General features: G+C 37.8%; 1 protein-coding gene and 1 long non-coding RNA gene across 6 annotated transcripts; one reads left to right on the top strand and one right to left on the bottom strand.

Annotated features, from left to right (window-relative positions):
- The first annotated feature begins 2,216 nt into the window (after positions 1 to 2,216).
- Positions 2,217 to 10,750, top strand: LOC147795504 (uncharacterized). 2 transcript variants are annotated; one of them, XM_087131756.1, is made up of 10 exons: positions 2,217 to 2,728; positions 3,952 to 4,061; positions 7,074 to 7,283; positions 7,696 to 7,838; positions 8,030 to 8,114; positions 8,254 to 8,386; positions 8,675 to 8,874; positions 9,218 to 9,383; positions 9,581 to 9,699; positions 10,588 to 10,750. In XM_087131756.1, exons 1-10 carry the CDS (start codon positions 2,617 to 2,619, stop codon positions 10,633 to 10,635), a joined length of 1,326 nt encoding a protein of 441 aa, XP_086987882.1. In that variant the 5' UTR covers positions 2,217 to 2,616; the 3' UTR covers positions 10,636 to 10,750. The 2 variants fall into 2 exon arrangements, with proteins under 2 accessions (XP_086987882.1, XP_086987881.1); XM_087131755.1 differs by lacking the exons at positions 7,074 to 7,283; positions 7,696 to 7,838; positions 8,030 to 8,114; ... (3 more) ...; positions 9,581 to 9,699; positions 10,588 to 10,750 and adding an exon at positions 5,262 to 7,065.
- Positions 10,751 to 15,807: 5,057 nt separating this feature from the next.
- Positions 15,808 to 21,914, bottom strand: LOC147795503 (uncharacterized). 4 transcript variants are annotated; one of them, XR_015423805.1, is made up of 6 exons: positions 21,796 to 21,914; positions 21,345 to 21,579; positions 20,803 to 20,916; positions 19,694 to 19,806; positions 18,926 to 19,027; positions 15,808 to 17,634 (listed from the first exon to the last, which is right to left on the bottom strand). It is a non-coding gene; the product is annotated as an uncharacterized LOC147795503 (long non-coding RNA). The 4 variants fall into 4 exon arrangements; XR_015423804.1 differs by having other exon boundaries at positions 20,803 to 20,907; XR_015423806.1 differs by having other exon boundaries at positions 20,803 to 20,901.
- Between the last annotated feature and the right edge of the window lie 121 nt (positions 21,915 to 22,035).

The following is a 22,035-nucleotide window of genomic DNA, read 5'->3' as shown; positions in this document are numbered from 1 at the left end:
TACTGCAAATATGAATATGAATCTTATATGAATAGATAGGGGAATATGCACCCTTTCCGAAGACACCAAGATTACCAGATTTAGACAATTTTAAGACCCCTGCTCGAATATATGAAGCATTCTCTGCGCGGGTTAAGAACTGGTATAGCGCAGACGAAGCCAGAATTTCCAAGCAGTTGGAAAAGAATTTGCACTTCCTTTGGCAGTTATTTCCCTTACTACTGAAAATGGAAATGAAACTTATATGAATGGATAGAAAAACATGTGGCCTTTCAGATGACACCAAGATTTCCAGATTTAGATAATTCTTAGACCTTTTATGCTCGAATACACGAAGCATTCACTGTGCCAGTACAGAACCCTGTATAGCGCAAAGTCAGAATTACTCAAAAATATCAAGCAGTCAAACAAGAACTGGCCTTCCTTTTGCAGATGACAGCAATGTTTGCAAGATTTAGATAATTCTCAGACCTTTTATGCTCGATTATATGAAGCATTCTCTGCAGGGGATAAGGACCAGGATAGCGCAGACGAAGCCAGAATTCCGCAAAAATATCAGGCAGTTTGACACAAACTTGCACTTCCTTTGGCAGATATTTCCTTAACTACTGCAAATATGGATATAAAAACTTATATGAATGGATAGAGGAACATGTGGCCTTTCAGATGACACCAGGATTGCAAGATTTAGATAATTCTCAGACATTTTATGCTCGATTATATGAAGCCTTCTCTGCGCGGAATGAGGACTGGTATAGCGCAGACGAAACCAACAATTCTGCAAAAAAAGGAGGCAGTTGGAAAAGAACTCGCACTTCCTTTGGCAGATATTTCTCTAACTACTGCAAATTGGATATGAAACTTATGTGAATGGATAGGGGAACATGTGGCCTTTCAGATGACAGCAAGATTGGAAGACTTAGATAATTCTCAGACCTTTTATGCTCGATTATATGAAACATTCTCTGGGCACGATAAGGACCGGTATGACGCAGACGAAGCCAGAATTCCGCAAAAATATTTCGCTGCAAATATGGACATGAATCTTATATGAATGGATAGAGGAACATGTGGCCTTTCAGATGACACCAAGATTGCAAGATGTAGATAATTTTAAGACCTTTAATGCTGGAAAATGTGAAGCATTCTCTGGGCGAGAACAGCACCCGGCGTAGCCAAAAGTCAGAATTTTGCAAAAAATATAAAGCAGTCCAGATCTAGCGAGAGATGTATGTATATACATTCTCATGCTGACTTTTGTCCCCATATTGATGGTAATCTATGGAGTCTTGCAGGTATCTTCATTCTCATCCTTATAAATTTCGGACCCCATAATGTTTAAGTTAAGGGTAGGGCATCAAAAAGACACCGTATATTTCTAACTCAATCGCAAAATTTCTAAATACCTGCACGATTTGAGTCTTGAACTATTGACGAATTGATTTCTTGGAAAAATTTAGATTTGTTGAGCTTTAGTTATGTTGAAATTCTTAGGGGGAATATATCAAAATGCAGTAAATGGGCCGGGGGGAAATATGTACAACTTTTTTTTCAAGCTAGGGCTATAAAAGGACTCCATATCTGTATAACTAAATCGCGAAATGTCCTAATACCCCCGCAATTTGTGTCTTGGAATACTGAGGACTGATTTCTTGAAAACTTTAGATTTGTGGAGCTTCAGTTATGTTGGAATTCATAGAGGAATACAGCGTATTGCAGCAAATGAGAAAGGGAGAAATATGTACACTGTAAAAACGTTGGGTAAAAAATGTTGGGGTTTACAGCACATACTAATAATTGGTATAGGTTTCTAGCAAACGTTGGTCAATTTTTCCTGACATTTGTTCCAGATGTTGGGTTGTCAGCGTTGACCTAAATGATTGGTAAGAAATACCTTATCGCATGGGATTCCAACGTGTAGTCACTACGTTGGACAAATTTTGCTCTAAGATTAGGTAATGTCATTAGAATTTGTGTGAGTGCACAATATTTTGGGTTTGCCGACTGTTTCTACGCTCAATCGTTTCTTTACTGGTTGGTGCCTTGAGTCAAATCATGTTGTTGAAACTAAATCGGCTTTGACTGTAACCGTCCACGCGAATTTCTAGAGTGAGACTAATAGAAATTATTATCCTCGAAACAACTTCGGCCTATACACGCTGGCTTCTCTGATATCATGTTCCAGCAATAAAACTGATTGTTAGGTACGTGAAATAATGATTGCTTGAGCACACACTTGAAAATGAAGCACAGACGAACTTTGACATAGGCCTATTTAGCCAAGATGTGTGAACGTTTCATCTCTCAACAAAATGGGCGAAAATCATCATCAAATGGGCATTATTTATCAAAGAAGTTTGTAAATTACAAAAGATTTGTTGACATTACCAAATAAATTAGTAACAATGCGAGTGTTTTCAAAATAGTTGGCATTATTTCAATCAACAAGCAGCGCGTAGTTTTGCGTTTTCCCAGAAGATAGGAAAAAAGCACGTGTGTAATTGGACTCGGAGCGCGGCATGCGATGTGCACACGACGCCGCGCCGCCGCAGTCATACGTATTTTCACGCGCATGTACATTGTATACGTCGAGTCAACAGCGACTGGTGACAAGAGATGGAGTTGCTTGAAGATTTGGCAGAAGGGGGCAGTCCTATCCCTGATTATTCAAGCATACATGGTTTTCTGAGGAAGTGGGGAGTTGAGCAGCTGCTTGGGTTGTTTGAAGGTAAGCTGCAAGTTTTCAAATTAACACACAATGCGTGGGACACAACACACTAAACTTGAGTTTGAATGTGTCCCACTGAGAATGCTTGGGTCATGTATGTGTGGACTATATACGTGTACGTGTGCGTAGGCCTTCATGTGTGTACGTGTATATAAACCTTCCACGGCCACAGCTTTGGTCTCGAGTCAACTCAGTCCCCGTGAACGTGTTTTTATTTAGAAGATAAGCCATGGGAATAATCCAATTACCCCCATGCGAAAAAGTATGCCGGAAAGTAGGCCCCTAACAGTCATGACATAGGCATGGTTTACAGGGGACTAGCTGCTCACTCAAAGTTGTATATCGTGCGTAATTGGCTTCGCTTTTCCCATGATAGGCCAGTCTATGATTTGTTGATGGGAAGTTGACTTGGGACCAAGTTGACCTGGGACCGATTTGACCATGTTGATAGGGGAAGTTGCATTGGGACTGAAAAAAGCATGGGACCTACGTAATTTGGGTCCATGTGGACTGGGAACCAAGCTGGTTTGGGACCGAGTTGGCTGGGAATAAATGTAATAGAAGCAAGATACATGTACATCCTTCAAAAATTGTTCGAATTTGTTAGCCTGTAAATGGTTAAAAAATACCACTATTAAGATAGTGTTTATAAGCAAGATAGGCAAATTTGAGTGCTGGGATGGTTTAATTCCAAAAATTGGAAAGAAAAGGAGAATGAGTGGTATTGCCTTAGCCAGGTGCATTGCACTGCAAAACATATCATTTGAAAGTTTCAAGAGAAAAGATGTTTAATAATGGTGACCTGTATAATTTTGTTAAATCTTATACATAAGACATAATGAATGCCACCACTAGTGTAAGTATGTCTATTTTTTAACAAAATAAAAAAAGGTAAATTTACATCAATAAGAAACAGAAATGAACCTTGTAAAGGCTTATAGCAGTAGCATGTACATATTCATATACATGTACCTGCATGCAATGTACGTCGTATATAGCCTTTGCCACAATTATTAATAAAGAGGTAAGCACAAAAACGAGGTGAATCCAAGTCTTTTATTTAACAAGATGTTCTTCATGGTCTTCAATTTTTCAGGGTTTTTGTTGGGGTTCTTTACAATCATCTTTTAGTGTTATCATGGACAGTTATCCACTACCTTTCAGTTGTTGGTATTTGTTTTATGCCCTTTAATTTCTGTTGAATTTTATTCCTTTGAATGCAGAACACAAAATTGATCTGGAAGTGCTACCCCTTTTGGATGAGCAGACAGTTACAGAACTAATTCCTCAGATAGGTGTTCGCATGAAGTTCCTTAATGGCTGGAGAAGAGAAGTAAGTTTGAACTGTTGACATATTGGCACAAAACCCTCTGCATCAGCCATGAACTACACATGCTTTAAGTGCTTAGCCATTGTTGATGGTGGAATCAAACATTTATTCAAGCACCTGAAATATGTGCATCATTTGTCATCATCATCCAAAGCCAAAATTGTATGCATTCAAGATGGATGTTCCGAGACATTTTCCTATATATCATCATACAAGAGACACCTACTTGCTAAGCACATTAAAACAAACTGCCCATGCACAAATTCTGAAAATTCAGCGAATCTTGCAACTTCAGCAAGTGAAACGGACAGTGATGAGTGCCAAGAAGACTGTCATTTTGAACCCATGGAAGATGATGAACCTCTTCTTGATATCACAGCACATATCGAAACATTCATTTTCAAAATGATGAGTGCTACAGTTCCATCATCATTTGTTCAGAATGTGGTTAGAGAGGTTGAAGAGTTGTTTCAAATTGTTACCAAGGCTTTGGAAAAGGCAGTAACAACCACAAAATTGAGATTGGTGAACAGCCCTGATGGAGCCTTAGATGACATGGAACAAATTGTAGAGACTCTGAGGAACTGTTTCAGACATTTGCAGACTCAACATCAGCGAATTGCAACTTTGAAAGAAAATTGTGACTTACTTAGTCCTGTGGAAAAAACTGTTGGCACATCATTCTCAACGAAGATAAACAAAAAAACTGGACATGTGATGCAAGTTCAAAAAAGAGACACCTATCAGTATATTCCCATTGAAGAGTCCCTGAAGAGATTTCTGGAGCAAGAAGGTATTATGCGTGCAATTATGGAAGAAGGAAAATCAGAGGATGTTGACATCTTAGAATCATATCGTGATGGTCTCCTGTTCCAGGAAAAAGACAATATAGACCCCAACTGTATTACTCTGCCTGTTATTCTCTACAATGACTCTTATGAAACAGCAAATCCCCTTGGATCTCGAAGAGGAGTCCATAAGCTAAGTGGCTTTTACAGTAATGTCCTTAGCCTTCCGTCGAAGGCTCAAGCATCACTTCACAATATTTTGCTGGTAGCTTGTGCGAAAACAACAGTTACTTCGAAGTACGGTATCGATGTGGTTCTTTCCCAAATTGTAAAAGATCTTAATTGCTTGCATAACCGTGCCATTGAGATTTCATGTGGATCATCATCTGTGAGAGTGAAACCACTTTTGTTTCAGGTTGTTGGTGACAATTTAGGGCTGCACGAGGTTCTTGGTTATGTTTGCAGCTTTTCAGCAAACTACCCTTGCCGCTTTTGCAAGGCATCCAAAGAAGTGATTGCTCGACAACAAGTGGAAGATGCCCACCTTCTCAGAAGTCAAGAGAATTATGAAGATGACGCTTCTAAAGAAGATCCCAGCGCTACTGGCATAAAGCGAGTTCCTGTCCTCAATGAACTCATTGGGTATCATGTCACGGAAAACTTAGCACCAGATGTAATGCACGACCTTTTGGAAGGTGTTTTTCCTCTTGAGATAAAGCTAACTGTAAAATCGTTGATATCACAAGGTTGCTTTACTCTAGATGAGTTGAATAACAGAATAAATTCTTTCAGTTATGGTTTTTGTGACAAGAAAAATAAGCCCAGTCCTATCAGTTTGTCAGCTTTGAGCAACCCAGGAGGACCAAGTGGCCAGAAAGCCTCCCAGATGGCATGCTTGGCTATGTATTTGCCACTTATCATTGGAGACAAAGTTCAAGAAAATGATGATGTATGGGAAGTGTACCTGCTATTACTAGATATTTATAAAATCGTCATGGCTAGAAGCATCTCAAGATCTGCCACATATTTCCTAAAACATTTGATACATGACCATCATGAATTGTTCAGACAAGTGCATCAGCGCAATCTTACTCCAAAGCAGCATTTTATGCTGCACTATCCAAGGGCAATCAGATACTTGGGGCCATTAGTTCAGTACTCAAGTATGCGTTTTGAAGCCAAGCACCGCCAGTTTAAGAAGTGGGCAAATGCATGTAACAACTTCAAAAACATCGCTAAGACCGTTGCAACCAAACACCAACAAGCTCAGAGTACTTGTGGAAGATTTCTTCCAAAGGAAGATCTTCAAAGCAGTGTTGAAATTCAGTACCAGATCCCTGTGCCAGTTTCATCTCTGGATGATGATGTGAGTTCTTCAATTTGTGCTTCCCTACATTGCTCAGAAGATTCTCTCATTGCAGTTGCAAGCAAGGCAGAGGTAGAGGGTTATCAAATGAAACCAAATAGCATGGTTGTGACAAACTGGACAGAAGAAGGACCCATATTCAGTCAGATTCAACAAATCATCGTTTACAGGGAACATCTGTATCTTGTGTTAAAACCATGGAAGGTTACTGGTTTTAGCAGACATTACCATGCATACACTGTACAGGAGTTAAGCAACAACATATGTGTAAAACGACCAACAGAGTTGCTTGACTATCGTCCTCATCATATTACTCAGTGTCACAGTAAAGATGATTCTTCAATATATATTGCAGTGAGATTTAACTTAGTTTAAATCTCACATCATGATCATCACCATCATTGTCACAGTCATGAAGCAGTTTAGGTGAGACATCACTGTTATTGCTTTAAGCCCAACTATTCATGTTTGAATTTAGATTTCATCTGCATCTGTCTACATGTAGATAAAAAAAAATCACAGATATATGTGTACCTATATATGTGTGTGCTGCTCTATAAAATTAGCTGACAGTCACAGAAATTTAGATCCTCAAAACTCTAACTTGATTCCTGAAAGCATTTTCTTCTTTTCTTTAAATTGTGACAATTATCAAAAGTTCCTAGCTTTCAAGTGATAAAATTATTAGTATTTTTGTATTTGCACAGCTTGCAGATGCAATATGTATGCAAATAATTTGTGTATCTTCAGATCACACCCCACCATATAAAATTTAAGATAATTTGTTGACAGAAATATCCATGTTTTGTTGACATATACATTTATAATAATTTGTTTTTCTCCAAATTTTGATGTTTTCAGTTTCAGCAAGATAAGCAAGAACCAACGTTGCGGCATGCTGATTCATTCTCAACTTTAGACATAGATGAAGTTTGCAACACTTCTACATGTACATCGAGAAGCACAAGCATTGTTATGCCTTGCTCCAGGCCAGACACTGGCTCTGTGTCATCCATGTCTTCAGTTTGCACACCACAACCACCGAAAAAGAAATGTAGAGTACAGGCAATTGTAAGTGAGCTTACATGTGCATGTAGGTTAACTGATGAGCGTTGTTTTGAATGCGAGCTCTTTGTCGAAGGTTGACTTTTGTTCGCAAGATAAACTCGTCTTTTAGAATTCAACAAAATGCATTATGAGTTAAATTGTTTATAACATAATGTCACTCTCCTGATGGAATGTAAGTGCAGTTGTTAAAAGTTATTACTGATTTGCTCAACACAAGTTTACGTGTCACTCAATAAATTGCATCATTGCTAATGAATTCCCTCATCCATTTGTTTAATTTACTGAATATGATCACAGGGATCTGACTGCGTAATGATTAATACTTGACAAGATTTGTTGTCACCTAAGTTGAATGCTGCTTTAGATTACATGAAAATAACTTGTATATTATTAACTGCATGACCCTGCCCCACAGGATGCCAGAGCAATTCTGCAGACAACAGTTGCAGGTCGTGACATAATTACCCATCTTGAGAAAAACAAGTGTTTGACCAAGACATACAGGTGCAAAATGACTGCTCTACTTGTTGGGCATCTGATAGACAACTATGGTTTAAAGTAAGTACATGTAAACTAAACTGTACATGTAAAATAAACATGTTTCATGTGATTTCCAACTCAAGTTTTAGTTTATTTAAGCAGAAAATTGAGGATTGAAGGCAGTCCATATTGCCATCCTGACAAATTGAGTTAAAAAAAACTTGAAATAAAACATTACCTACTACAGTGTGTAACCTTTTTCCTCATAGACCATGTGCTTATGAGAAGCAGGCTTTGGCAGAGAGCATCATTCGTGACTTTCCCTTCTTAAAAGACCCAGAAGGCACCGGATATGTGAGTAAAATTATATACTCCAATTTTTGCCTGTCATTGTGAAATTGTTGCAAATGCAAAGTAAATTTGCCTTGTCTTTGAAAATATTTCCAGCATAAGTGCAGTGATTTCATGTTAGTCCAATTATATCTCTGGAAAGGATGCATGGTACACAAAAGGAGCAGCTAAGCGTCCAGCCACTGGATATCTGGAAGAGAGACTACGCTACGTTCGCAAGACTATGCTGAAAGTAGAGACCTCACCATCTGCTGAATCATTGTCTTCTGACAAAGGTGTGTTCTTTTAATCTGGAGCTTAGAAGAATTATACACAAAAGACTTTTTAACCAAAAGTAGATTCCTCAGTCTATGCAGGTAAGACTGAACTAAAACGTAGAGAAGGCCTGGATTCAATTCAGCTGGAGTACAGTCAAATTTGGCTGTTACGATTCCAAACCTTGTTCACATCATAATTCTATCTAATGTGCCAATTAGTAGAGGCAACGGACTGCTGTATTTGTGTTAAAAGCAAAAGATCATGTTGAAATTGATTTGTTATTTCTTTACCCTAACTTTCCAAAGATTCTCCGGAAAGGTCTCAAGATGAGGAAGAGGACATTGCAGGGATGACATCCTGGCTGCAAGAAAACAGTGAACCAGAACATAAAGTCAGGGACTACATGGCTAAAACCGCTGGTCATCGACAACAGCTAATCCATCAGAAGAAGGTACCTTTAGCCGAGATTCTTCAGCAGTACCCAAGGATTTTAGATGCAGCCATGGTAAGATTACTCTTCTAATAAAACATGGATTGTGGGAGAGTGGGTAAGAAAAAGTTGGTTGTCCCACTTGCATGCATTTTGCAAGGGGATAATTGTCTCTCATTGTTCCCTCTACACTTCCACTTTTACACGAGCCATGTGCGTTTGACATCATGCACATTATTCTGTTTGTAATGTGTCCTCAATATCTTGGCTACATGCTTAAAAGTGTTTTCAAAGAACCCAACTGAATTTGGACAGCACTTTGTATTGATATGTTCTCCTTTATTACCTTTGAGGACATTAAAAACACAAACAAGTTTTTGATTGATTAATGTAAGCATTGTTTGTACATTGTGTCAAGATTCTGCAGGATTTTGATCTGGGCTGTTATAGTGATGCTGCTGACAAGCTGTTGGAGAAATGGGGTCAACTGAGTGACCATATCATTCTATATGCATCTGTGATGAATTCAGCTTGGAAGGAGCTAATTGGTATGCCTCACCTTGACAGCAGCATACTCTCAGCTGGTGAGCTTCAATTTTGAACATGGCATGAAACTGATTGCTAATATGACCCTTGATCCTGAAAATGAAGTTTGATTGTGTAAACTGTGATTCATACCAGAATTTAACTTGCTTCAACCTTCATTCCTTCTGGTACACTCACACCCCCCCCAGACAATTGCTTTTCCAGTCCTATTTTGGTTTTGTTCTTTCTCTTTCAGAGGAAAAGAGCCACTTAGCATTGTACCTGCTGGCATTTCTTCTTGGTGGAAGAGCAAGGGGTGGACGGAGGGGAGGACGCTTTGCCATAAACATGGAGTCTTTCATCGACTTACAACCGGTAAGAGTGCATTATTAGTCCATTACAACATTACAATATTAGTTGTTTAAAATTAACTCATTTGTTAAATGTTACATGTCAGTTACTAAGTGGCCAAAGGCTAAGGGGTATATGCAGCAGAGATACACATTTATCTTAAAGCAAGCTTGACATGCGTTTAAGCTTGAAGTTATTTTTTTAAAAAAAACAATACCTTAATGAAACCAGCATTATTAAGAAGTGTGACCTTGCAGTGGTCACTCTAGTGGAAATGAATTATCACATTTTGTTGTAGCATTCTGAGCTGGTCACAGATGCTTCTCTTAAAATTTACCCATGATACATAGTGCAATACATTTGGTGCTTTATCATTTATGTCATCAATGGCAGAGGAAAGTCCTCCCTTGACATGGAGCATCAAATATGCAAACACAGCTTTTGTAACTGAAATTTCAGAAGTCAGGAAATTTGGGCTGTCCTTGTGCTTATGCAGTAGACAACCACCTATCCCTGATAACCTTTTGGAGGCAGTGCTTTTAACATAATTTGAGCAGAGATTGCATAATTAAAACGACATTTGCCTTATTCGAGATTGTTTCCAGAACAAACAAATGTATTCATAGATTTTGAGAACCTGTTTGACCCAAAGTAGCCCATTTTGAGGCTCATCCCTGCATCAATAAACAATTAAGGCAATTATATTTTCTCATTCTTTTATACAATTGTTGCAGCTATACCAACTTGTTTGTGCGATAACTCAGATCTTTAGACTTGGTCTTAATTAATGTGTTTTCCCTTTTATCTTCTTCCACTACTGTTTGCTTTGGGGATGCTTTTCTTCTTTCATCTTTCTGGTCTCCTGCGCCTGCTTACTCCATTAGTGAGTTTTGAAATTATTTGTTTTTACAGGCAGTAACCAACGTGGCGGAATATTTAAATTCCATCAAATCATCTTAGAGACCACAGCCATACATCTTGGCACTGGTGACCACCAACCGACTACTTCCAACCCAGTCGTTCTTAATCATTGAACGTAAGGCCATCGAGATGCCATCACTCCTCAAGACAGTGGACCTGGCCTTCAAATCTCACTATGTCTTCAATGTTACCTATCAGCCACAGGTGCAAAATGTTTGGGATTTCCTGCAGTGTGTGGTCTATGAGTTGCCTGGTCTAGCTCGCCCCATTGTAAGAGACATGAGGGCATTTCTGAGGCGACAACTGTCAACACAGGCTTAAAAAGAGCTCTTCTCTGGGTTTCGCAAGTCCAGGGTTTTTTCAAAACTACAGTTTATGAAACGTCCTCCAGTGTTTTTGATACTGCATTACAGCTTTTATATCACTAGTTCAATGCCATTAGTTTCTTATTTACCTTGATTTTTGTGGTCATCAGTGGTTTTTCGTGCAGACACATAAAAGGACTACAAGCAACATTTTAATTTTTGGCAGTTTGTTATCTTGACAGCAAGTTATTCTCTTCTCTGCTTGGACGACAGAAGAAACCCTGTAGTAGTGATTTTGACAAATGTGTTTTTTCAAAAGAATATTGATCTGTTGTCGTAATTAAAATGATTTGTTGTTGATTTTATGAGCTACACATACCAAAATTGATACTTTTTCTCAATGATTACACTATATCCTCATTTCACAATTTGCCTGTACCAATATTTCCAATAGTAAAAAAATATGTAATTATGTTAAAGTTTATTGAGGGAACTGTGTGTTTAAGCTACAAATTTTCTGTATATTTTTGTTCTTTGAACAAAGACAACAAAAAAAGCCTTGTTTAGTCGTGATTTGAAAAACAAGTTTTATTGTTCAAAATTTACTAATCTCTTCTCATAATCACAGTAATTTAATTGTTTCTTCATTTATAGCATCAAACCTGTTTCACAATTTGTGTTATTATTCCTGACTGTCAAAACAATTATTAATGGGTCCTGCAGAGAAGCCAAGTGTTAAAGCCAGATACATAGCAGTAGTTTATAACCAAGTACATGTACATGTTTACATAAATGAATCTCATCTGATGTGTCTTCTGACACTTTTTGATTGGTTATTTCTTGCGTGCACAAAATATCAACGGACCATTTCTCAAGAAATAAGAGCAAATCAAATCAGCCGTAGCGGGAATTAAGCCCATGACCATTAACTTTGATATTTATATTGAAGACTTCATATTTCTTTCCACTAAGATGGGCAAAAACCAGGGCAACATCATTTTTGTGCCATGTAGTAAAGGACTTATATTGGGTTGTGATTTGCTAAAACTCAAGTTAAAGACGTTATGTAATGTTTTATTGTAAAAGTTCAAGTTAAGACCTTGTTTACAATAAATTGTTTTTTATTGTTTAACAATAAATGCTTGTTACAGTAATGTGTAAGATTTAGTCTCCATGCATTCTGTTTTTCTTTGTATCAGACAATTTGCCAGAAAATGGTGATGTGATGAAACAACCATGCATTGTTGGAAATTGAACAGCTTTTATGCAATCAATTGCAATTACAATGCTTCTACCAATAAGAAAGTAATTTTAAAGATTTCCCCTGCAGTTGGGCAAATACAATTGATCATTAATTGGGTACGTTCAATTTCAACAATAACAGAGCAAAACATTTTGACAACTAATTGGGTAAACGAAATTGACCAATTATTGGACAACGTGATAGCGACCAATAAATGGGAAGCAAAAATTTGACCAATATTTGGGTACATGAAATTTGACCAAATATTAGGTAAAACGGGTTTGACCAATTATTACATAAATAAATTTTACCAACAAAAACATAAATAAAATTAACCAATTTTAGGTAGAAAACAAATTACCAACCATTGGTAAAATTGTTTTCCTCATTTAATGTGTAATAACCATTACTCATCTTGGGTTGGTAAACTTAGCCCAATAATGTTTGCAGTTGGTATTTTGACCAACGTTGGGTGAAATATTGGTAAATTATTGACCAATTTTTTTAAGAGTGTACGATTTTTTAAAGTTAAGGGTAGGTCTATAAAAAGACTCCATATCTGTCCAACTAAATCACCTTATTTCAAAATACTTGTACGATTTAAGTTTTAGATATTTTGGGAGCTGCAATTATGTTGGAATTCTAGGAAATGTTGCTATGCAGCAATTGAGATATGAAATCGTACATATGAAATATGTACGATTTTCTGTTTAAAATGAAGGGTAGGACTACAAAAAGACTCAATATCTGTCTAAATAAATCGCCAAATTTCTAAATCCTGCACGATTCTAGTCTTGGACATTTGCGAAATTTCTGTCTTGAAAAAATTAGAATTTTGGAGCTTTAGTTATGTTGGAATTCATTGGGGAAAGCCTCTTAATGCACCGAATGTGGTAGGGTCAAAATAATATGTGCAAATTCCCAAAGTTGAAGGTAGGGCTTCAAAAAGACTCTATAGTAAATAGCTAAATGTCTAAATACCTGCACGATTTCAGTCTCGCACTATGCAGGAAATGATTTCTTGAATTTTCTAGAGTTTTCGAGCTTAAGTTATATGTTGCAATTCAGACGAGAAAACATTAGAATAAAGAAAATGCGGTAAGGTCAAATATGTACAAATTTTAATAAATATAAGTCTAACTGAATAGCCAGATTTCTAAATATCAGCACAGTTTGAGTCTTGGAATATTGAGGAATGGATTTCTTCAAAAATTTAGATTTGGAGCTTTAGTTAGGTTGGAACTCAGACGGAAAAAAAATCGGAAAGAAAGGAATGAAACAGGCTGAAATATATACGAATTTATAAAGTTAAGGCTGAGGAAACAAAAGACTCAGTATCTGTCTAAATAAATAGCTAAATGTGTAAATACCTGCACTATTTGAGTCTTGGACTATTCAGGTTGTGATTCCTTGAAAAGGTTAGATTTTTGGAGCTGATAATTTTTTTTTTTACTTATAAATATTCAGACGGAAATACATCGGAATGCAGCGAATGCGGTAGGTTAAAATATGTACGAATTTCCAAAGTTAAAAGAAGGGCTAAGAAAATACTCAATACCCGTGTAACTAAACAGCCAAATTTCTAACTATCTCTATCTAAACTTGAGTCTTGGACTATTGAGGAATTGATTTATTCAAAAAGTTTGATCCATGCACCTTTAGTTATGTTGGAATTCAGACTGGAATAAACATGGGTGTACAGCAAATGAGATAGGTGAAATTTCAGAATTAAAGGGTCATATAGCAAAATGACAAAATATCGGAATACCTAAATCATCAAATTCAGAAATAACTGCAAGATTTGAAACTTGGACTACTTACGATTTCAGATCTTGAAATAGTTAGATGTTAGGAGCTTTAAATATGTGCAATTGAGAAGGATTTCAATGCAGCAAATAAGATGAGAAAAATTCGTCCTGTTTCTCCCATATTTCCCTAAACACACCAAGGATGGATATGAAACGTATCAATTATTAGAACATGCGCCCTTTCCGATAGTGGTAGGATTGCTAGATTTGGACAATCTTTATACCTGTTATGTTCGAATACGTAGAACCATCTTTGTGCGGGAAGAGGAATGCTAAAATGTGGAGAAAGGGGAAAAGTCACGAATCTGGCAAGCAGTTACAGATCCCTTGCCTTCTTTTTTCGTGTATTTCCCCAATAACTAGAAACATAAAACCTATGTCATCTGATGAAGGAAAGTGTGCCCTTTCATATGTCGCTGAGACTGTTAGATTTGAACCACTTTTAGACCTGTAATGCCCGGGTATAGGGAGCCATCTTTACTGGGGAAGACGGAGGACCAGTAAAATGTGGCAAAGGGAAATTGAACAAAAGTAGCAAGCATCAGGACCCTAATGCACAAATATTGAGCCATGTGCACAGGAAGAGGATCAGTAGAGTGTGCACAAAGGGAGAATTGCACAGAAATAACAAGCAGTGAGACATGAACTCTTGCCTTCTTCGATGGGTATTTCCCTAATAATAACAAATTTGGATCTGAAACTTCGACTAATGGACAGAGGAATATGTACTATATGTACTATTTCAGATAATTGAGCCATTCTCTGCTCAGGAAGAGGCAATGGTCCAGCCAGTGGACGCAAGGGTGGGGGGCATGCCCTTGCCACAATTTTGTTCACTAAAAATACTTTTTAGGTGTGTGAGAAAGAGAGTAATGGGTATATCAGCACCAATACCCTAAGAAAACAATACCACGACATAAAAACAAGGATGTCACGACCGTCACGCTTCTGAAAGTTCTTCTTCCCCAAAATCATGCTGAATAAGCCGGAAAATATATTCAGTTTGCCCCCCCCCCACGCCAAAGCTCGATTTGCTGCTGGGAAGACCAGTAATGTGTGAACAAAGGACAAAATCGCAAAAACACAGGAAGCACTAGCTCAGACAAGAACTCCTGCCTTGTACAGCATATTATGAATATGAAACTTATGTCAATGGATAGAGGAAAATGTGCCCTTTGTTTGTCATCATGTTTACCACATTTCAAGCATTCTGACACTTTTTAGGCTAAAATATTGCGATCACACTGTGCGCTGAAGTGTCTCGGTAAGGTGAGAACAAATGCAGTGGGACAACTCTAGCCTTCTTTCGCAGGTATTTCCAAAGCTTCAGCTTAAATATGGACAGGAAAATTATCTAAATAGATAGAGAAATATTTACCGTCTCCGAAGATATCAAGGCCAGCCCATTTTGACCGTTTCAGAATATTTACTGTAAACTCGACTATGGAGACATGTAGCGGCAGACGCAGACTGACTACCGTGTGTACAAAGCGAAAACGAACGAAATAGGGAGCATGTCTAAGGAAAAGTCTGACCCCCATGTCTGTTCTGTTGCAAAATTTTCTTTTTGGATGATAAACATATAACCTTTCCAAAGACTCCAAGATCAGCCCATCTCTTGACAATTTAATATCGGATATAGAGACAACGTGGCGTGTATTTGACGTGTGTAGCAAGCAAAACCCAAACAATATGAAGCCTTTTTGTTTAATGTTTCCAAATATCGAAATGAAATTTTCTCCAGGGGATAGTGAAATTTGCATCCTTGTCGAGTCACCCCAAGCTCGCCCATTCGGACCATTTGTCAACCTACTTAACCTCGGAGATAAAAACTCTTCGTCGTAACGAGACCAAGTAACGTGTGTACAATGAGGGAAACAATTTCATTTATTCGGTATTTTCCAGGATAAAGAACACAGCAACATTAAACAAAAACACATATTACAAAATAAACTGAAATCACAAACACAAACTTACAAATGCCCGGAGAGGCACACTTAATCCAATAACTGTCACCCGTAAGACTTCATTTCTGAAGCTCCAGGTTTTACATAAACGTGCACACACATACACAATAAAGTAACAGCACAAGATTCAAGAAATGGCAAATAAATAAATCGAACAGAAAAAATATATACAGTTGGCAAAACAAGATAAATACCACATACAAATACATTAAAATAACAAAAATAAAATTAATTACAGAAACAAATCAATCAATTAAACATTAAGTACCCCCAAACCAAGAAAAGAAATTTATTGTGTAGACACCGACAAAAAGAAAGACACCATGAAATAACAAAATACAGTGGAATACCGACAAAAGCAAAACCATTGACACATCTGGCCCACATGGCAAATCCTAGGTATTCAAATCCCCCATTTTGTACTTCCTTGCACCAAACAACACAGTGACCCTTCCACAACTTGCCAGTCCCAACGACCTTATTACAAGGGTACTCCACTGCAAATTCAATCAGTACTCTGTCAAGTTTCATATACTTTCAAATTCAAGTGGGCACTTGGTAAATTGATCCCGTGTTGAAGGGTTACTTAAACCACTTCAGTTCTCAAACGTTCAGGTACATGTAGGTCATCTCAAGAGCATGTAATTGGATAAATGATGAAGTTTTTGAATTCGTGAAGGTTTGTCCAGCCTGATCGTTTCAATATACCACGTTTTCACTACGACTATTACACGGTCAAAAGCTCTATGAAGACCTCTAACAACAATAGTAAGCAAAACATGGATGCTTCTAGATTCACATAAAGACAAATTCAATGTACATATGCAACCAATCTGTGTAATCCATTTTAAATCTTCTTCACTAGAGAATTATCCTGGTTGCTCAACGTTGAATTTTGTTCTAATTTGTCAATGTATAAGGTTTCTGTTGTGAAGGTACCAGATAGGCTACTTGTATTCCAGAATAGTCAACACTAGAAACTTGCAAGATGAAAGCAAGACATACTTAGTCTGTTTGATTTGGTAGTGACATAACGAGATTTTCCCGAGAAATTTTGTACTCATTATCAGCTTCAAACTGCATGTTTACTAAGGTACATTTCAGGTCCACTATTTTCTTTGACCATCCTAGTATAAGCAAAACTTTGGTTTCCTTAGTAATGTATTGAGATGCATTTTATTAGCATGAAAACATCTTTGGAAGCCATGAATATCTTGAAGGTCATCAGACTGATATTATACTGGCCTATACACAAGAGCATTGTTACCAAATAAAGTGCTAGCTGACACGATGTGTTAAGGAAAGTCGTTGGTATACATAAGAACTGGATTGGGCTCCAGACACTTCCTTGAGGTACACCAGATGGTACAGAAAAACCATGCAAAGTAGGAACCTTTCAGCAAAACCTTTTGCTGCCGCCACAAGACAAATGGTCACTGCAACAGTTGCAAATTACCAGTTCTGTTATGTTAAGGAAATCAAAATCATGCTGTTGTTACTTTTATTGCCCCTAAAAGGCTCAGTGCTCTTATACAACAGATGTTGCACCCAGAATTTGCTCATGCTATTCCAGAACAGACAAGATAAGAAAGTGATGAGAGAGGTTGAGCATGTCACAGCATGGAGCATATCACTGTTCAACCAGCAGCAGAAGACTAACGCGTAGAACAGATAGGCACAGTGCTAGAGTCCAAATCTTGGCCGTAATTGTGGTACTGAGTACAGGCGTAAACAAATCACAGATAAATGTTTAATTAGGATGACATGATTTACGATTAAGGGCATCACATGAATAATAAATGAAAAAAACCAAAATTACCAACAAGCCATTAAAATCACCTAAAAAGGAGGACACAGAGGACTTGATTAAAACTGGATACTTTTTAAATGAGTAAATTCACATGGTTACAAAGAACGAGTAAAAAAAATTCTTTTTATAGCATGGCCTTCACTTTGCGGGATAATTTTCTTACGTTTGGAAATATGGAAATGAAACATTCTCCAAGATTTTTTTTTCTCTTTTTTGGGCTGTCATTTCGATCACCTGTGTGGAGACTACTGTTTCCTTTGTTCTGTATAATTTGTCTTGTTAACGATATGAGCATAAACAGGGGGGAATAGTAGTTTATTTTACCTTTGCAGTCCCTGCTGACCCACATAACTGATATTTGTCTCGTTAACTTTTCGGATTTTTATCCCTGGTCCCTGATACTGCTTATATTTACTTGTATTTGTGCTTTTGTTGTTTTTACATAATTTTTGTTTAATTTTGCTTTGTTTGTTCTTGTGATGGTCAAATAAATAAGAATAATTGAAGAGATGGTACCCATCACGATTAACCAAGGTAAACCTTTCGACCATTTGAAGACTATCGTCATATACACAGGCCAAACTAACTACTAAAACAGATTGACTAACATGTACAAGAGGGAGAAGATTACTAGCAGACATAATGACTGACCCAAGCTTTCTCCTTCATTTGTGTATAGTTCTCTTAAATGTAAGAATATCAGAATGAAACATTCTTAAGTGGATACGTTCAACAAAATGACAACAAGATCAGTTGATTTTCACCAACCCTAGTCACAGACAAAAGCTTAGTTTGGATTAGGCCTTATATAGAGCCAAACTTGCTGCAAAACCATCCACTAACAAGACCAACTTACTAATGGGAAACCAGGAAGCATAACTGCCCTAAGTATTCACCTTCATTAAATAAGACTTGACGCTTTACATGGTGGAGACTAAAAACAGGGCTTGTGGTTACATCATGTGGATAGATCTCCCCTGGAAGAGGTATGGTTCTGATAAGAACTGTAGAGTGTGTGCTTGACGTTTCATCCAGCATGCTCTCGTCATCCTCCAGAGTGGAGCCTAATAAGCCATGCTCCAGATTTTACAGAACAATTGTACATGTATACAAAATTACGTACAAATATTGTTTCAAAATCTGGAACATGCCTTTTATTGTTAGGCTCAAATCAGAACATGATATAAAGTGCTTACCGAGTGAGTTGTGTCGTCAGTAATGCCAGTTGCCAGTGATGTGTTAAACTCCAGAAAACTGTCTCCGAGGGACTTGGTCTTGTCTCTTCATCAATGCTACAGCTAATAAAACCACAGAGTCAAGTCAACAAAGATCAGGAACAAATAGCATACAAGTGGACATCACTGCGATGTCTTTATAGTCTTTAACTCTCATTTTCGTATTGACTTTTGTTTCAACTCTCTTCAATTGTTGGTTGATCAGCAAACACAACTCCTGAAAAGTCATAATTCTAAAACTTCGAAGCAGCCATTTTAAACTGACACCCCTTCTACTTTCTTGGGCTCTTTCAACAGCCCCAGAAAGAAGAAAATTTAGACAGTCCAAAATTGTCTGATTCAATAGAATTTTGCATACACCGAAGGCGGTTGGGCCAAACACTCTCTGATATTTCCAGTTTTACCAGCCATCCAAAATTTATCAATGGTATTAAATTATGGCTCCCCATACACAGGTATGTCACCCAGCTTTACGCAAAAATTAAATTAATCCATAGAGAAGGACCTCCGTCCCTGTCAACTTTTGGAAAAGTGAAGAGACCTGTAACAAAATGACGTCATGCTTAGTTTCCAAACGCAGTGAGGTGGGAAGCAATAACTGTCCAAGTAAAAAATAATAGCTTGACATCATTATGTTTTGGGTCCATATATGAAATATATAAGAGTCCACAGGGGACTGAATCAGTGAATTATACCTTTGGAATAACCAACAACATTGGACCCACGTACCTTTTACTCAGCAGGCAGCAGCAAAAGATCACAGTCCGATCACCTCAACAACGAGCACAGGAGCCCCATCATCAAGAATTTGGATGTACCATGAACAGCGGCTTGTGCTCTGGCTGAGATGGACACACACAACAGTCATTAAATACATGCAAAAGGAAGATATGACAATACAACATGAGTGCATTAGCTTGGATTAACTGATTCTCAGAGGGCAGTGGAGAATGAGAAAGATGGAGAAAAGTAAGTTATAAGTGCTTCCCTAAATGACCTTCTTCCAGGCATGTGGAACACCATAGAATTATTGTCAAGATGGCTTACATCATAATTCCCAGCCAATGTTGAATCCTTGGTGTGTATGATAGAAGCCAGCCTGTGTTAAGGATATCATGAAAGAAACTCTGGCCGCACACGTTACTTATTCTGCATGCTGCCGCCATAGGCATGGAGAGCCTTAATCTGGCAGGTTGTACAATCATGTCACTATCAGCTTCTGAAACATTGTCCAATCGTATGGTATAAGATCCGACACAGCATGCACAGAATGACCAAGCAACATACATGGAAATCACTGAACCGATTTTGTAAAGATCAAGGTCGAGATTCTGCATGCCTGGGGCGCCAGCGTACAAAGAGCGAATTGTACCAACTGTGGGCTAGCATGCCATATTGTAACAACCTGATGCATTGCACCTTTCATGTGTTTGAAACTGAAAGATGGCTTCAGTGAGTAAAAAGTTGGCTGATAAAATAAAACAAGTCCAGATTTTTTTAAACAACCCTTGTGGAATGTGTACACTCATCCTTGTATGTGATTTGGATCCAGGAATGAGGACATTTCATTTCAGTACACTCCTCATTCACTACAAGCAGCCTGTAGATGCAGCTTCTGTCTTGTTTTGTGTTCACTTTGGCACAAATTGTCCAACCATACCAAATAATTCCATCCATTTTTTGTAGTTTAATTCAACCCAACCTTAAAGGCCGGAGATTCTCATTAGTTGAAAACTTAAAGACAAAACCCAAGATCAAGATCTACAGGACAACCAGGCATTTCATTATCACCATAATCATGGACTAATATCAGAATATGATGTAGACTGTTTCCATACCTGTTGAGTAGTGTCACCAGTGATAAGATATCTCTGATTTGTTACACTCCAGAGAACGGCCTCCAGGGACTAGCTTGCTCTTGTCTCTCTGTCAAACTACTGAAACTAGGGAAACTAAACCATGTTTGAATTCCAATCTGTATTACTGCACACATGTGGAGGCCACAATTTCAAAATATATAGGTGCACTTTACAACAGTAGTTGAAACATCATTGAAAGCAGTGTCAAATCAACAAAGATCAGGGCCAAATAATATACAAGCCCACATCACTGGAGTTTCTCATATAAATCTTATTATCTTCTTAGTTGTCATTTTTCCATTTCTTTTCAATTGTTGCTTGATTAGCTAGTATATTTTATTATTCAAAACACCTTAAATACATGTACACTTCCCCAAAAGTCCTTTTCCTCAACCCTGTAAGTAATGATTTAACATATTACATGTACATCCCTCTACCTTTTTTCAGTTCTTAAGATTTGTTTTCAACCAAGACTGCAAAACAAGGAGTGTTGATCTGGGGTTATATTTAAACAATCTCACCTGTTTTTTCAGCCAAGCAATCTCTCCAATCTGCCTTGAGTAGAAGCACAACTTAATTTGTTGAAAAGAGCCGTGTTGGTTGGGAGTATTCATTTTGTTGGTAGCGATGGGGCTACTACCATGTCCTAGTCGTTCATGAACCAGTGATGCACAGTTAGTAACAAAGGAGCCTCTGAAGCCAAGGAAATAGTGTTCTCTCTCGGTCCAACTAAAGGCTAATACAGGAGACCACAGTCTGTGCAGAAAACATTCCCAAATTATAAACAGTAATAACCGTAACCTCCAAGGGTGCATGTGAAATCATAATAAAATCAGAGGATTTTGGGGACCATTTTAACTTTAATAGCTCCCCATATACATGTCACCCGGTATTTGGGCAAAATAAATGTATTCACCAAGCATGATCCTTAGATAGACATAATGCTACAGTAAGAGATCACAGTACAATCACCTTAACAACAGTTGCCATCATCGAGAAATGACAAGAAGCTGGTCATCCTGTAAGCAACCACTCATCAGCGGCTTGCGCTCTAGCTGAAATGAATGCACATAACAGTCATTAAAACATGCAAAATGAAAAAATGGCAAGAAAATATGAGTGGAAGAGCCTGTTTGCCAATTCTCATAGGGCTTTGAAGGATCGGAAAGATGGAGAGAGCTGATTGAGAATTTGAAATTCACGTATGTGCAC

The sequence above is a fragment of the Acanthaster planci genome, unplaced genomic scaffold (assembly GCF_054643075.1).
Source record: "Acanthaster planci isolate LZ-2023a unplaced genomic scaffold, COTS_SCS Contig12, whole genome shotgun sequence".
Lineage (NCBI taxonomy): Eukaryota > Metazoa > Echinodermata > Asteroidea > Valvatida > Acanthasteridae > Acanthaster > Acanthaster planci.
This window is presented reverse-complemented; position numbering and strand designations above follow the sequence as displayed.

Excerpts from the sequence above, each read along its gene's own strand:
- LOC147795504 (XM_087131755.1), top strand. The coding sequence starts at position 2,617 with ATGGAGTTGCTTGAAGATTTGGCAGAAGGGGGCAGTCCTATCCCTGAT. Across the intron at positions 2,729-3,951 it reads GCTGCTTGGGTTGTTTGAAG|AACACAAAATTGATCTGGAA; the intron begins GTAAGCTGCAAG and ends CTTTGAATGCAG. Across the intron at positions 4,062-5,261 it reads TTAATGGCTGGAGAAGAGAA|GTTGTTGGTGACAATTTAGG; the intron begins GTAAGTTTGAAC and ends CTTTTGTTTCAG.